General features: G+C 42.9%; 1 protein-coding gene across 1 annotated transcript in view; it reads right to left on the minus strand.

The window, feature by feature from the left end:
* Nucleotides 1-13,338, minus strand: part of kif5ab (kinesin family member 5A, b) — a 56,462-nt gene that overhangs the window by 13,871 nt on the left and 29,253 nt on the right. Inside the window, exons 11-19 of the mRNA XM_030052444.1 lie at nucleotides 12,909-13,057; nucleotides 10,597-10,805; nucleotides 9,750-9,818; nucleotides 8,071-8,277; nucleotides 4,850-4,996; nucleotides 3,954-4,142; nucleotides 3,444-3,561; nucleotides 1,805-1,869; nucleotides 1,206-1,315 (exon numbers count right to left, since the gene is read on the minus strand). Coding sequence (XP_029908304.1) covers nucleotides 1,206-1,315; nucleotides 1,805-1,869; nucleotides 3,444-3,561; nucleotides 3,954-4,142; nucleotides 4,850-4,996; nucleotides 8,071-8,277; nucleotides 9,750-9,818; nucleotides 10,597-10,805; nucleotides 12,909-13,057 — 1,263 coding nt within the window. The remainder of the gene's footprint in view (nucleotides 1-1,205; nucleotides 1,316-1,804; nucleotides 1,870-3,443; nucleotides 3,562-3,953; nucleotides 4,143-4,849; nucleotides 4,997-8,070; nucleotides 8,278-9,749; nucleotides 9,819-10,596; nucleotides 10,806-12,908; nucleotides 13,058-13,338) is intronic.

A 13,338-nucleotide genomic window follows, 5' to 3' on the forward strand; every position in this document is an offset into this window, starting at 1 on the left:
GGGCAAACAACAGCGCTTGTCAGTAGTTTTGGCATACTTACAGGCCAGGTTTCATGAACTTGTGTGAACTTCCCTCCTTACTAAAGATGCAAACCATCCATCCATTTTATCTGTCCAACCATCCATTTTCGAGTCGCTTATTCAGGTCAGGTTTACGCTGGCGAGAGCTGCCCAGACGCCCTCCAACTCCTCCTGGGGGATCCCTACGCACTGCTAAGCCAGCTGGGACACGTAGTCCCTCCATGGGGACTGGCCCAAGGCCTTCTCCCAGACGTTTGTGCGTGATACTCCTCCAAAAACAGAGCATCCTTGCCAGAAGCCTGAATTACCTCGGTCTCCTCTTAATGTAGAGGAGCAGCGGTTCAACTCCAAGGTCTTCTCATGGTTCTGGCTTCTCAACACACGAAAACCACCCACAGACATTTCACTTCAGTCAGTCTTTCAGCGGGAGCAGCACTCGTATTGTATGTGCACTCATCTAGTGAGACCACATATCCCCAATATTACCACTTCCTCACTGCTTGTGAGGTTAGAATTGAATTTAAAATGTGTCCACAGATGGTCCCTGCCTCTGGAACCATGTGTGGCCTGGATTGAATCGTGCCAAACTCTGCCTCCTGTGTCTCCCATACTCTGTTTCCCTCTAGACTTTTTACTGTCCAAGTAAAGACTTAAAATGCTACAAAAGACTAACTAGCTCAAATTTGGCTGATCACACACACACACAAAAAAACACAGTTAAAACACAGCTAGGGCTGGCTCCAAGTGTTACTGATGACCTTTTTGTCTCCAACAAGCTGGAGTATGGCTCAGATATCCTCATGCAGGGACTTTCTACCCACTTCACACTCAAGAATAAAGGAAATTGTGCTTTTGCCATGCTGTTCTGCCAGAATATTTTGAGAATGACATCTTAAAATGCACTTTTATAGATTTGCTTTTATGTAATTTTTTTTTTCATTTTTTGCCCCTTTTTTGCTTTGAGAGGTCTCTGTATGTATGTGTTTTCATTTCTATTATTCATCACTTCACATTTTGTAAAAACACTATTTGATTTTCACAAATTACCACAGATCAATGCTTGTTCCCTTGTTCAATTCAGGCCCTGCTCCTGCTCCTATGCAAATTGTGAACTTGTGAACTGGCCTCCCAGTTCAAACAGCCTGTGTGTCAGAGAAGGTAAGGAATAACGATGAGGCACTGACTCAGTTAAGTCGTCGATGATCTTCTGCTTCTCATTGATCTCGTCTCGCAGGCGGCCAAGCTGCTTACTGTGTGACTCGCGGTGCGACTCCATCTGCTGTTCCAGAGCCCTCTGAGGTATGAGCAGCACAAGGGGGAGAGAGACACACATGTAGAATGAGAGAGGAGAGAGAGAGAGAGAGAAAGAGAGAGAGAGAGAGAGGACGCCAAGGAGAGGAAGAGGCACATCTTGGCAACACAAGGCGGACAATAAAAGGAAAACCAAACGAGTAAATAATGATTATACACATCACTAAACATATGAATATGCAAGCCCACATATGCACTGCACATGCACAAACACACATACACAGACACACAGACAAGTGTGAACATATGCAAGTGCATAAACACATGTTTACATGCACAAACACATGCATGACAGCTACAGCATGCACAGAGGCATTTATGTACAGTATAAATGCACATTCATACGTGCATCTCACACACACAAACACACACACACACACACACACACACGCACAGCACACAGCAGTTATGCGCTGCAGGTGAGTGATAAAAGGTCATTAGAGAAAACTGCTCTCACTGTAGTCATGGTTACCTTTATATCAGCAGATTCCTGGACAGCCGTCTGCTTCTCTCTCCTGGCCACCTGTGACACTGTCTCTGAAGAACACACACAAAAACACAATCAAAAATACAAGCACACTCATGTTTACGGGAGTAAAGACAAAGCAAGAAGAAAGAAAGAAACAGCAAGAGGAAGAGAAAGGCAGACAATCAGACAGACTGAAGAGAATTACATGAAAAGAGGCGGCCTAACTCTTCACAATAATAAGGCCATTGGCTGTGACTTCAGGGTGATTGGGAGCATCTATTGGTATAACTTACAGTCACTGTGTGACACTGCTCGTGATGTTTGATGATGTAATTACAATGCTTGACACTGCAATGGGCTGAGCCATCAATCTGCAGACCTGCAGTATCTTGTGTTTTTCTACAAGTGACCCACAGCTTGTCTGGCCTGATAGTGGAGAAGGGCCAAAATTGATTTATTTGGCTTTAAATCCACGGATTATTTAATACACTTCTCTGAGACTCTGCAGTAAGAACGATTTATGTTGCCTTTAGTTTGATTTGTGACTTCTGTCCGTGTGAATAACTGCTGTTATTGCTATGACCTACCTGCCTCACTCCTGGACCTTGGGCAAACTTAAAATCTACTACTAATCTACCTACTGTTCTTTGGGGGTCTAAACTGTACATCAGTGTTTACACTTTATTTATGTATTTTCTTGACGGGATGGAAGGGCCTCTGGCGCTCTGTCAGGCTAAAACTCTTCATTGAAGCCAATAAAACTTCTTTAGGCAGGGTGGCAGCTCCTGGCAGCTCCAACATCATACATCCTGGCTTCTCTATGGAGCGGAAATGCAACCACAGATTTGTTGTCTTCTGTGTCCAGAGATTATTTTGTTTGACTGTGAAAGACGATTAACCTTATGTTTGACCCTGGCGTGCGTGTAATCTATCCCAAGTCAGTGATTGAGCCAGATTTACAATGCAGATTAATTAGATTTTTGTGCTGCACTGTTGTGAGTCAGAATACCCAATAGTAGTTTTGCCGTTCACACAGCTCCAATATTTTTTTGGCTTGACTGGAAAAAATTTTGTTTGGACTTACAGAGCATAGATTTATTATGCTACGTGCTGATAGAATTTGTTCCTTGAGCCTTGAATTTGGCCTCCTGTTATTGACCACACATCTGTTGTTTTCTGCCTCTGGCTAGAATCGTTTTTCCTTCCTTGAGCTTAAGTCCTTGCTCTTGCTTTATGTATTTGACCATGTTGGCAAAATATAACAACCTGAGCCTGAGAATTAGACATTTTTATTACACATGCAGTTAATGTGTTGTGTATTTGACTCTTATTAAAATATTCACCCTTGAGCCTCAAGCTTGGACATATTGATATATTCCACCTCAAACCTGTTTTGACAGCTACACTAGATTTATATGCTAAATGCATTTTATTCTTGACCTTTCTGAAATATTCTACTTTGAGCCTAGAGTCTGGCCAAATCTATTAATCAAAAATCTACGCACCATTTTCAGCGCCCAGGCCTGGAGTTTGGCTGTTTCTGCCAACTGCAGATCTATTTTTGGTGTTTCACCTGACTGATATATTGACGGCGCTCTCTATTATACTGCGTTTTTGACAAACCTGATGTGCAATATTCTACCTTGAGCTTGGAGTTTGGCCAGCTCTTCGCTCAGCGAGTCGTAACTGTCCTCCAGCTGTCTCTTCTTCAGCTCCACGTTCTGCATGTACTCTGTTAGAGAGCGGATCTTCGCCTCATGCTGAAAGTCAGAACACAATGTCTCAGATGCAGAAAGTATACTGATGAGCGAAGGGACCTCTACCCGAGAGAACGCTTCGCACTCACAAACTGACAAAGCTTGTAAACCGAGGATAAAAATTTTGTCTCCGCTTGCTACGACATGGAAGTGGGGCATACTGAATATTAATGATCTTTGCTGATATGGGAATTAATCCAAACTCTCTAGAGGGCAGTTTTTACTACGTCACATCATGGAGGCTCCAAGCAACCGGATGAAGCAAAGAGCAAACCAATTAACACCAGACAAAAATAACGAAGATACCAATCGGATTTACAGGCGCCTTTACTCTATCGGATGTTTTTCAGTTTCATGATATCCTGATTTTCTTCCTCTTTCCAGCCTTCCCTCACCTGCGAAATGAGGAGCTGACACGATGACAGCTCTCTGCCCGTCTCCTCCATCTTGCGGTGACACTCCACCTGTAGGTTCTCCAGGTGGCGGCAGCGTTTCACCATGGACTTCACCTCCGACTTGATCTTACTGATGTAGAGTCGAGCAACTGTGAACTCCTCCTCGATCACCCCTGTGATTTCCATGGGCTGGAGGGTAAGGACGGTTTGTGGTGGTGGAGTGGCGGACAGAGGGAGGGAGAGCAGGAGAGAGGAGGGATAAAAAGAAAGAAAGAAAGAAAGAAAGAAAGAAAGAAAGAAAGAAAGAAAGAAAGAAAGAAAGACAAAGCAGTCAAGAAGAAGTTCAGTTTACATTTAGAGGAGACGATTTAAAGACAGTTGGGACGTGGGGGCGGGAGGGATGGAGGTAGTGAAGGAAAGCCCTGTAGTCATTTTGTAAAGCACATCCATTATGTTAACAGCCTCATTTAGCAGATAGCGTAGCTGAAATGAACCGTGGAGGATAGAACAAACACATCAATTTCAATCTAAATATGATAGCGAACATATGTCAACGGATCAAAGCCCGTATTGACAGATGCTAAAATTTCTTGTTCCAGCCCATAACCTTGCCTCAGGCGTACATTAAGACTCATATTCTGAGGTGTTAAGCAGTAATGTGTCAAAATAAGAAAGATACCAACTTTGCTGCCTGCAAATGTTCAGTGAAGATACGGCAGAAGAATTAAAGTCTGTCACAGAAATTGTACATTTTGTCTCATAAGTGTCTTATATTTTGTTATACGCTGCGTCTCTGTCCTCTGAATGATTCTTTATTATGATTCTTTAATAATTCTTCGCCAAATGATTCTTCGCCAAATGATGCCAAATGATGGCAGTATTAAATCCCCACTCACCAGCTTGATGTCCCTGTTTCCAACGATGCTGCTGAACTCGCTCAGATCCCTCATCAGCCCATTGAGGATCTCAGCGATGCGCTTCCTCTGGATGCCGCTCACTTCCTGGATACGGGACAGCTCTGCCTCCAGTGCCATCAGTCGGGCCTGTTGGAGGAGAGGGAAAATACAAGGATGTGAATAGAGGGAAAACACGATAGGAGGAGGGGAGTCAGAAAGAGTGTTGGATGGCTGAGAGGAAATAGAAAGAAATGATGAGAAAACCCAGAGGAGCAGAGAGGAAAAAGTACAAGGAGAAATAAAGAGTAGAGCATGTAAATAAAAGATGTTTAGGGAGCAAGAAAGGATGAGCGGAAGGAGGGATTCGGGGGGTAATTTTAAAGCACAGTCTGCTATACGAAACATGTTCACCCCTGACCTTACCCATATCCAAGAAACCTGAGTAGTAAAACATAATGGAGGCTAAATTACAAATCAATAGACAACAGAGATAGGGGCTAATGGGATGTGGGCTCAGGAGGTCTGTGGAAGTAAACGATGAAGCCTACAATATCCTTCTCCTTTTTATCCAACAGGATGCTCCTGCACAGCACTGCAACTCCAACGGCTTAAACACACTGACACTGTTTAATACAGCGCTTGATCAAAGAAAGTTAAAGAAAGTAAACAGGGATGGGCACGGCAGGGAATTTCTACCCTGCAAACAAATGTTCTGATATTTTCGATTTCATCCTTGATTTCTTGAATGCGATGAACACGACCGCGACTTGCCCTGGAACTCGAAACAAGGCAGCCAAGTCGTAATTTAACCGAGGGACAGTTCCTGCAGCTACTGGACTTGACATTAAATGAAATAACACTGTCAGTGCCCAGAGCGCGCTCATGCTCTAGATCATACATGATGCCACACTGAATAAAACTAAAGGTTTTGTCTCCTGCTGATATCATAGATTGAAGCCTTAGATGTTTTTGAAGAGAGTGTTTCATTTTCACTGTTTTTCAATCACTGTCTGTGATTACAGAAGTAATGTGCAAATGACCCAATTTCCCCTCGAGGATCAATGAAGTATTTTTAACTCTGATTCTGAATGCATCTGTACTGTACTTTAAGGGCGGATGTTTTTGCTTTTAAGGTTACTGAGAAGGGCTGAGAGGATTATCTATCAATTAAAAAGGACCATTAACCACCTTCTTAAATCATACTCCCGCCTCTCCATCTTCATCACCTTCATTAACTTCAGTGCCCCCACCTCCCCCTAATGATTTTCTGGGTCAGGTCCCATGCCATAATATTAACTTAGCATAAATGTCAGTAAATAATTCATTGAGGTCAATTAGTCGAAATATGACTAAAAAGGAGAGAGGAGGTGAAGTGCAAAATGTTCAATTTATTTAAAGAAAGACATATGAAGAGATGCAGAAGAGATGGACGGCTGGCATGATGAATGGATGGATAGACAAATTCATAAATAGACAGATGGAAGAAAGCGGCTTATATGGACAGTCGGATGAATGAAAGAAAGCTGCTCGAATAAACAGAGGGATGAAAGGGACAGTGAACGATAACACCTCTGCCCCCCAGCAGAAGAAGTAAGGAGCTTCCAGTGAGGGCAATGATGAAGACAACTGAGAAGGCAGAGGGGTGAAGACAGTGATAAATGGACTCCATTGCACCAGTTTTTCCAGGCCAGTGCCTCAGCATGTGAAGATAGCGATATTTAGAAAAAAAAAAAAATGTACAGCAGCATAAAAGCGAAAAGGCAGCAAGTTGGCAATGAGTCGTAATGAGTTAGGGAGCCCCAAGCTGGCAGAGGCCCCAAATGACTGGAGTAAAGGGTACGTCTTTATCTTTCTGCGTCCCGTTTAAGACTTGTAAGTGCGACCGCATGGCCAAACAGCATTCTGGGATGTCAGGTGAGGGGTCAAGGGAGAAAGCTTTCAGCTAATAGATCCATAGACAAGGCAACGCCAGTGAGATGATTGAGGAGAAAGAGGGGATTTAGAGGGGGTTAGCGGGGTGACTTGTGCAGTGAGCAACCGTATTGTCAGCTCCTTTTATCAATTCCTTGAACAGCTTGTGAGGAAGACGGGGTGGGAGGCAGGAAGGGCAGGACACCCTGGCAGACTGTAAAACGGCTGATAAAATATTGAAGGGGTTTTAAGAAGGTGAGTAATGGCCCATTTGGTCCACTGAGCCAGTCACAATAACCTTATTACAGTCTGGCCAGCCCTGCTGATGGTCCCTCTTGTATTTCTATGTATTATTACTATCAGGGGTTGGGCACTTCTGCTGACAGTTATATTTCTGCATAGTCCTCCCATGTATAAAAATGAAAGCTTTGCACTACAGTACGGAGCAAACTGTCCTTACTGTGGCGGTACAGCAACCATTATAATATAAAAACTGTGAATATCCTTCAAAAATCAGAGGTACATCTGAAAAAACTCTACTATTCCCATAATAGTACAGTTTCATAAGTCAACTTTGCCTCACTGCAAGGTATAGTCAATTGTGAAGTCAGTCAAAGTCAAACTGTAAAACTAATTAAAACAAAATGCTTGCATATTTTGTGCTGAAAAGATGCCAAACTATTTATAAAGCATCTTCAGATCCTCTCCAATAAAAGATCCACAGGGTTATTTTTTTTTACAATTCTTAAAAACTGAGCCCACTTTGCATGAAAAGGTCTGAATATAAATGATTATATACATGCATGAAAATTGTCCTGTCTTTGTAAGTGAAAGTCTGCTTAGTTTCTGAATTTCAAACTTGAAAAATCAAACGCTAACAGCATTGTGAATGCTGCTCACAGGCAAACAGTTATATAACAGCATACTGCCGATAGAATGTAATCTCTAAATCTTATTTTTGGAGATCACTGAGAATTTGCCTGTATAGGAAAAAATTCACACACATCACAACTGTGCCCCTCGTGGCTGCAGTTTTGAAATCCTAAAATACTCTTAATGTGAGGCTACCACTAGTTCACCCACAACTCAGCCCTTTTTCTTTTTGTCTTCCTCTGCCTCTGTCTCCTTTTCTTCTCTTCAAATGGCTGCCACTAGTATGTCATTATTAGATAGCATACAGGAAAAACTACAGGAGAGACACAGGAAAGGAAGAGTATGACACAGGATGAAGAGCGACACCCATATGCACATGGTATGCATCTTCATGACATGCTCCATTAAGAGCTGAGTCACCTGGAAGACCAACCCACCATTTTCTTGGCCAACTCCTCAGCCAGCAACTTGTTCTGCATGCTCTTCTCCTCGACCTCCAGGCTCTTCTGGTCATAGTTGACCGCCAGCTCCTCCAGGGCCTGGAGGACCTCCTTCACCTCCGCCTTAGCATATTCATTCTCTGTCTGCAGCCTGCCCAGCTCCGACTGCACCTTCTCACTGTCGCCCCGGGAGGATGCCAGAAGCTGAGGGACAGAGACAGATAGAACACAGTGAATGTACTGTATATGAATTATAAATGGAGAAGGATGCAGCTGGAACACAGAGAGTCAAACATAGTACAACATCCACCAAGCAATCTTTTCTGAGAGGAAACCACCATATGTCTTTAGCAAGGCAGAGCTGCTGACGGCTTCCTGTAAAACATCATTGCAATGATCGTCTCACTGAATAAGAGAATACGCAAGATCTTAAGACTATACTGGCTGAAGTCCATTTGTGCACAGCACAGCCCACCATGCAAATATAATTTGATGTAAAAGCTGAGATACTGTCCAACCTGGTGCTTAATGCTAAGTGGAGCGCTACAGCCCACTGTGGGCCAGTTTGTCGGTACATACAGATGGATGTTATAAATATCCAGTCTTTAATTACCCAAAGTGTCTGCCTGTATGTACTGTAACCTACAGACTTTGCTTGGCTATACTAATACCAACTGATCTTGTAAATTTGGCATAACTCAGCAGGCAGAGCACCAGCTTGTGTGCACAACATTTTGCAAAACAGAGTGAGTGTCATTAGATGTGGGGTGTTTACCACCGAGAGTGCAGTTTGTACTGCACCCCAAAGACTTTTTGGAATATGACTATGAATTCATGTTATGAAAGCTGAGACTGGGTAGTTGCCATCACATCAGTTTATGTGAGCCACAAGCCTGTGCAGGTCCATACTGTGATACAGATTAAAAGATTTTGCAAGTTTTGGAGTCTTTCACTCGGCATGTCTACCTGCGCTACAAGCCAAAGCCTGCTGCAGGACATTTAGCCCACTGATTCAGCTGTGCAGATTACGCCAGGTTCTAAACTAGCAGGCTGTCTGCTACACTGTCTTTTTACTGCCAGGATGCACTATACACATGAGAAACAACCCACAACTACATATTAAATCTGTGATGAGCCTTTGTTTCAAATTTGTGTTAACCTATCATAATGTTAGTCATACCAACTTTTAAATACATGGCTGACTCCACAGTACACAGACTTTAAAACAAAGGTGATTACTGATAACTCTGGCAGTCATTTCTCTGTAACATTACACCTTGAGGAGCCATGTGTATCTATAGGAGCAGCTATCCCAGACGCCCCTCAACATGAATGTCTCCTACATCAAATGTCGTGCTGATACTTTGCTTCAAATTTTTGCTCAGCGACTACAACGACCGACTCTACTCTAAATTGCCGTAGAAGTGAATACACTTACCGCAGAACAAAAGTTACTCGACTGTATGTTCCTCAAATGCCTTCTGACACTTGAAAAGAAAACATAATTCAACATTTCAAAAGATTCATCTAGACGGCGGAGCAACGGAACAGCAACTGTTTGTTGTGGCATTCACCTTGCACTGGGACTTTGATCGCTACGTCTCTAAGTACGGCAGCGTAGTGTGGGATGTTTAACCAAACAGATGAAAAGATGTTGCAACACTGATGTCTTTTACCTCCTCCTGGTCAAGCATCTGCTCCTTCAGCTTCTCCACCATCTGGCTCTGATGGTTGATCTCATCATCCTTCAAAGGTAAATGCATAAATTGAGGACATATTGTTATTTACAGTGCCTCATTTTGTACACATGGATATAGTGTAGATATCTGCAATTTTGGTGCATTTGTTGAATATGCATTTTGACATTATCTGGTCCACTGAATTGAACTGTATTGTGGGGGAAAAATGACTGTAGAAGCTGTCATACAGAAAGATATCCAGTAGCTGAAACTCTAAATATGGCAAAAATTGTTTGAGACCCATATCTAATTACTATATTCTAAATGGATCTGATTGATTTGCTAAGTCAAAATGTGTACCATAAGGAAACAAAAAAGACAAGCCCCAGCTGTGTAGCTGAAGCAAACACTGAATGCAGCGGATAACATTTAATCTCCTGCAGGCATGTTTTATGTGTGAACACAGCAAACATGTGACCCAGAATGTGCTACAACAGCTCTCCTGTGCATCACAAAATTAGAGTGAATAAAATACAATGTACGCATCCCTGTGGATTAGGCTTTTTGCAGCTATTGCAGACAGTGTACGTGCACAATCATGCTTTAAATACGGTTAGAGTAAGAATTTTAATGCATTTCAATATTTAACATTTTGAGTGCCGCAGTGACCACCATTCCGAATGGGCTTGGATAAATGACGAACAACTATGCCTTAACTAATCTGAATGGCACATGTCTGGCAAGCTCTTTTGCATTTTTGCGTGCATAAAACTGCAAAAATCTCAACTGTCACATGTAATCTTCTGTTCTTTACACATTTGGTCCAATGCACGACATTCATCACCTTGTCATCCAGTTGTTTGTAAAGCTTGCGGATCTCCTCCTCATACTTCTGCCGTTCCTCCTCAGAGATGCGCACCACGATGGAGGAGGTAGGCGAGCAGGGGCTGCAGGGGCTGCAGATGTCAAGAGGCGGCTCCTCAGCTTCAGCAGCAACCAGACGGGCCTCCACCGACCCCGGGCTCAGCTGCTCAAAATCGGACATATCCTCACCTAAAGATGTGGGGAAAAAAAGTCGGTTAAACCTTCTTCATTTTTATCTCTGGCATTTTCCCCACCTCAGGGTTGATCCATTAATGACAAGATGAGCATGTCAAAATTTCAGTTTTAAAATGGTCCTAAACCATATCAAATTCAGATAAAAGAGCATTCAATATGGCATAAATATAGCTAAACCCCACAGCAATATTAGGACCAATGTACCATGTGTGTTAGTTGTGTGGTTCCTATAGTTTTTGCAGACACAGACCATTGTTGGCCAACAGAAGATGATGATTTCACAAATTCTGTGGTAGTTTCCTTTAGTAGAAGGGCAATATATTTACAGTAAATGCTGTAGACAAATAACTGTTTGCCCTCTGCATATTTAGTGTGCTCTACAGTATATGAATGGTGTCGAAAATGTGCCATCGAGAGCCATTTATGTGCAGGTTTTCATTCCAGCTGTTGATTGGACTGCCTTTCACTGATTACTTCCTCTCCGGCTGAAGGTGTGCTAATCAGAGAAATAAGCTGCGATAGTGCTTACTTGCAATAAAAACCTGCATACACACGGCCGTACTGTAGTAAACTGGAGAGGGGGGAGAATACATTGGGCAGCTGCTCCCATCTTTGGACTATCCTTGACTTAAGAATGGGTCATTGTGTAGCAAGATAGATGTCAACAGCATCCAGTTCTGGGAATTTCTGGCCAGAGGTGGGCAACATAACTGGGGGCAGTGTGAGAGGAGTGGGGGCAATGGTGTTGTCAAAATGATCCATTAGGAAATTAAATGCACCAAATTGTGAGTGAGACAAAGAGGGAGTATAGAGGGAGGGAATGTGTGTGTGTGTGTGTGTGTGTGTGTGTGTGTGTGTGTGGGCGGGTGGGAAGAGGCATTCAAAAGAATAATCTCCACTTGTAAGGCTTCAATAATGAGGTGTTACAATTTTTTTTTTTAAATTCAGGTCAAGCACCGAGAGAATGATCTACAAGAAAAACGCTGGACAGGATTCATTCCACAGCTTGAATGTCAACCCATTGCCATCATTGAGTACACTGACATTTAAATTGACCTAAACTCCGACAGGAAGGGATGATCCCGTGTGTGAGCATGTGTGTGTGTGTGCATGCATGAAAAAGAAAAGAGTTTGTGTGTGTGCATGAGTGTGAATGTGTGCATGCAGTGCGTCAAAGTACACGGAAGGCTTAAGCTTGTGCACACACAGACTGTGCATGTGCATATGCATGTGCTTGCTTTACTTCTCTGTGTGCACACGGATGTGTGAGTGTGTGTATGCAGCTTTAGGAGAACATCAGAGTGAGTTATGTATCATCTGTAGATGTGATTAGCTCTTGTCCACAGAGGATTACTAATACATAAGGATGCATAAAACATAAAGCCTCCAACATCCCTGCCTCTAGGACAACGTGAGGGAATCCAATTACGCTAAGTGTAAAAAAAAAACCTGAATAATATGAAACAGAAATAACCTGAGAGGGATTTTAAGGATTTTGGGAACAGGTCCAACAAGACTGTTTGGCTGCCCTTTTCCCACATCTCTATTGGCCTCCATTCAGATTCTATCGAATGAGGTTAATTTTGCACCAACATGAACTGGAAAATAATGTCCACAGGCTAGCAGGATGGTAAAAATTCATTCCTGCTGGGACATATTCTTTCATGCAGGGACATGGAGTAGGAACAAGATGGAGTGCTTTCGGTACAGTGGGTTGTGTGAATGCTGAGTACCCTTGCTTATCATCTGTATCCAGCACAAGCTTCAAATGTTTACATGTCACTTCTGTTTTTTTCTCCTTTGCCTTTGACAGATGATGTTTTCTGCCAAGCATGACCAATATTTCATAGCCACGGAAACAGGCTTATGATAATTTCATTAAAACTGGGATACATTTTTGTTCATTTCTTTTCTGTTACAATGTAAATTTATGGTTAACCTAAAATAGAAAAGTACTGACAGGACAGAATGTCAGAATGCGTGGGCATCAGTGGGGCGAATCAATCAGTATTTCATAGTTTCTAGGAAAAAAAATCACGCATGAATCCTCCTACGGTGTTTTTTAGGCCACCATCGTGATGCCAGTGGGAGTCTCACCGTTCCTCCAGCGGCTCAGCTCAGCCTCCAGTCTCTGAATAGTCTCTTTCATTGACCTGTTCTTCTCCTTCTCCTTCTCGTACTTCTTCTTCCACTGCTCTGCTGTGAGCTCCAGGTTGACTGATACTGTATTCCTGATGGTCTTGGCTCTAAATGCAAGAATGGAAAGAGACACAGAGGAGGGTAAGAGAGGTGGGAAGGAGACAGTGAGGGACAGAAACAGCATGGTCAGGGGAAAAGGCACAGAGAAGAGAATGTGAAGGCGAAGAACTGTAAACAAGGTATTTCAGCCCTGGCTGCTCGGTGAAAATGAGCTTGCATCTCATTAATTGGTATGCAAATTGGTTCTCTGCCAGCGAGGTCTGATGATGCATGAAGGGAGAGGGAGCCCAAAAGAGGTAAGAGAGAGAATTCATTGTGTAAAAATGCT

The sequence above is a fragment of the Myripristis murdjan genome, chromosome 5, assembly GCF_902150065.1.
Source record: "Myripristis murdjan chromosome 5, fMyrMur1.1, whole genome shotgun sequence".
Lineage (NCBI taxonomy): Eukaryota > Metazoa > Chordata > Actinopteri > Holocentriformes > Holocentridae > Myripristis > Myripristis murdjan.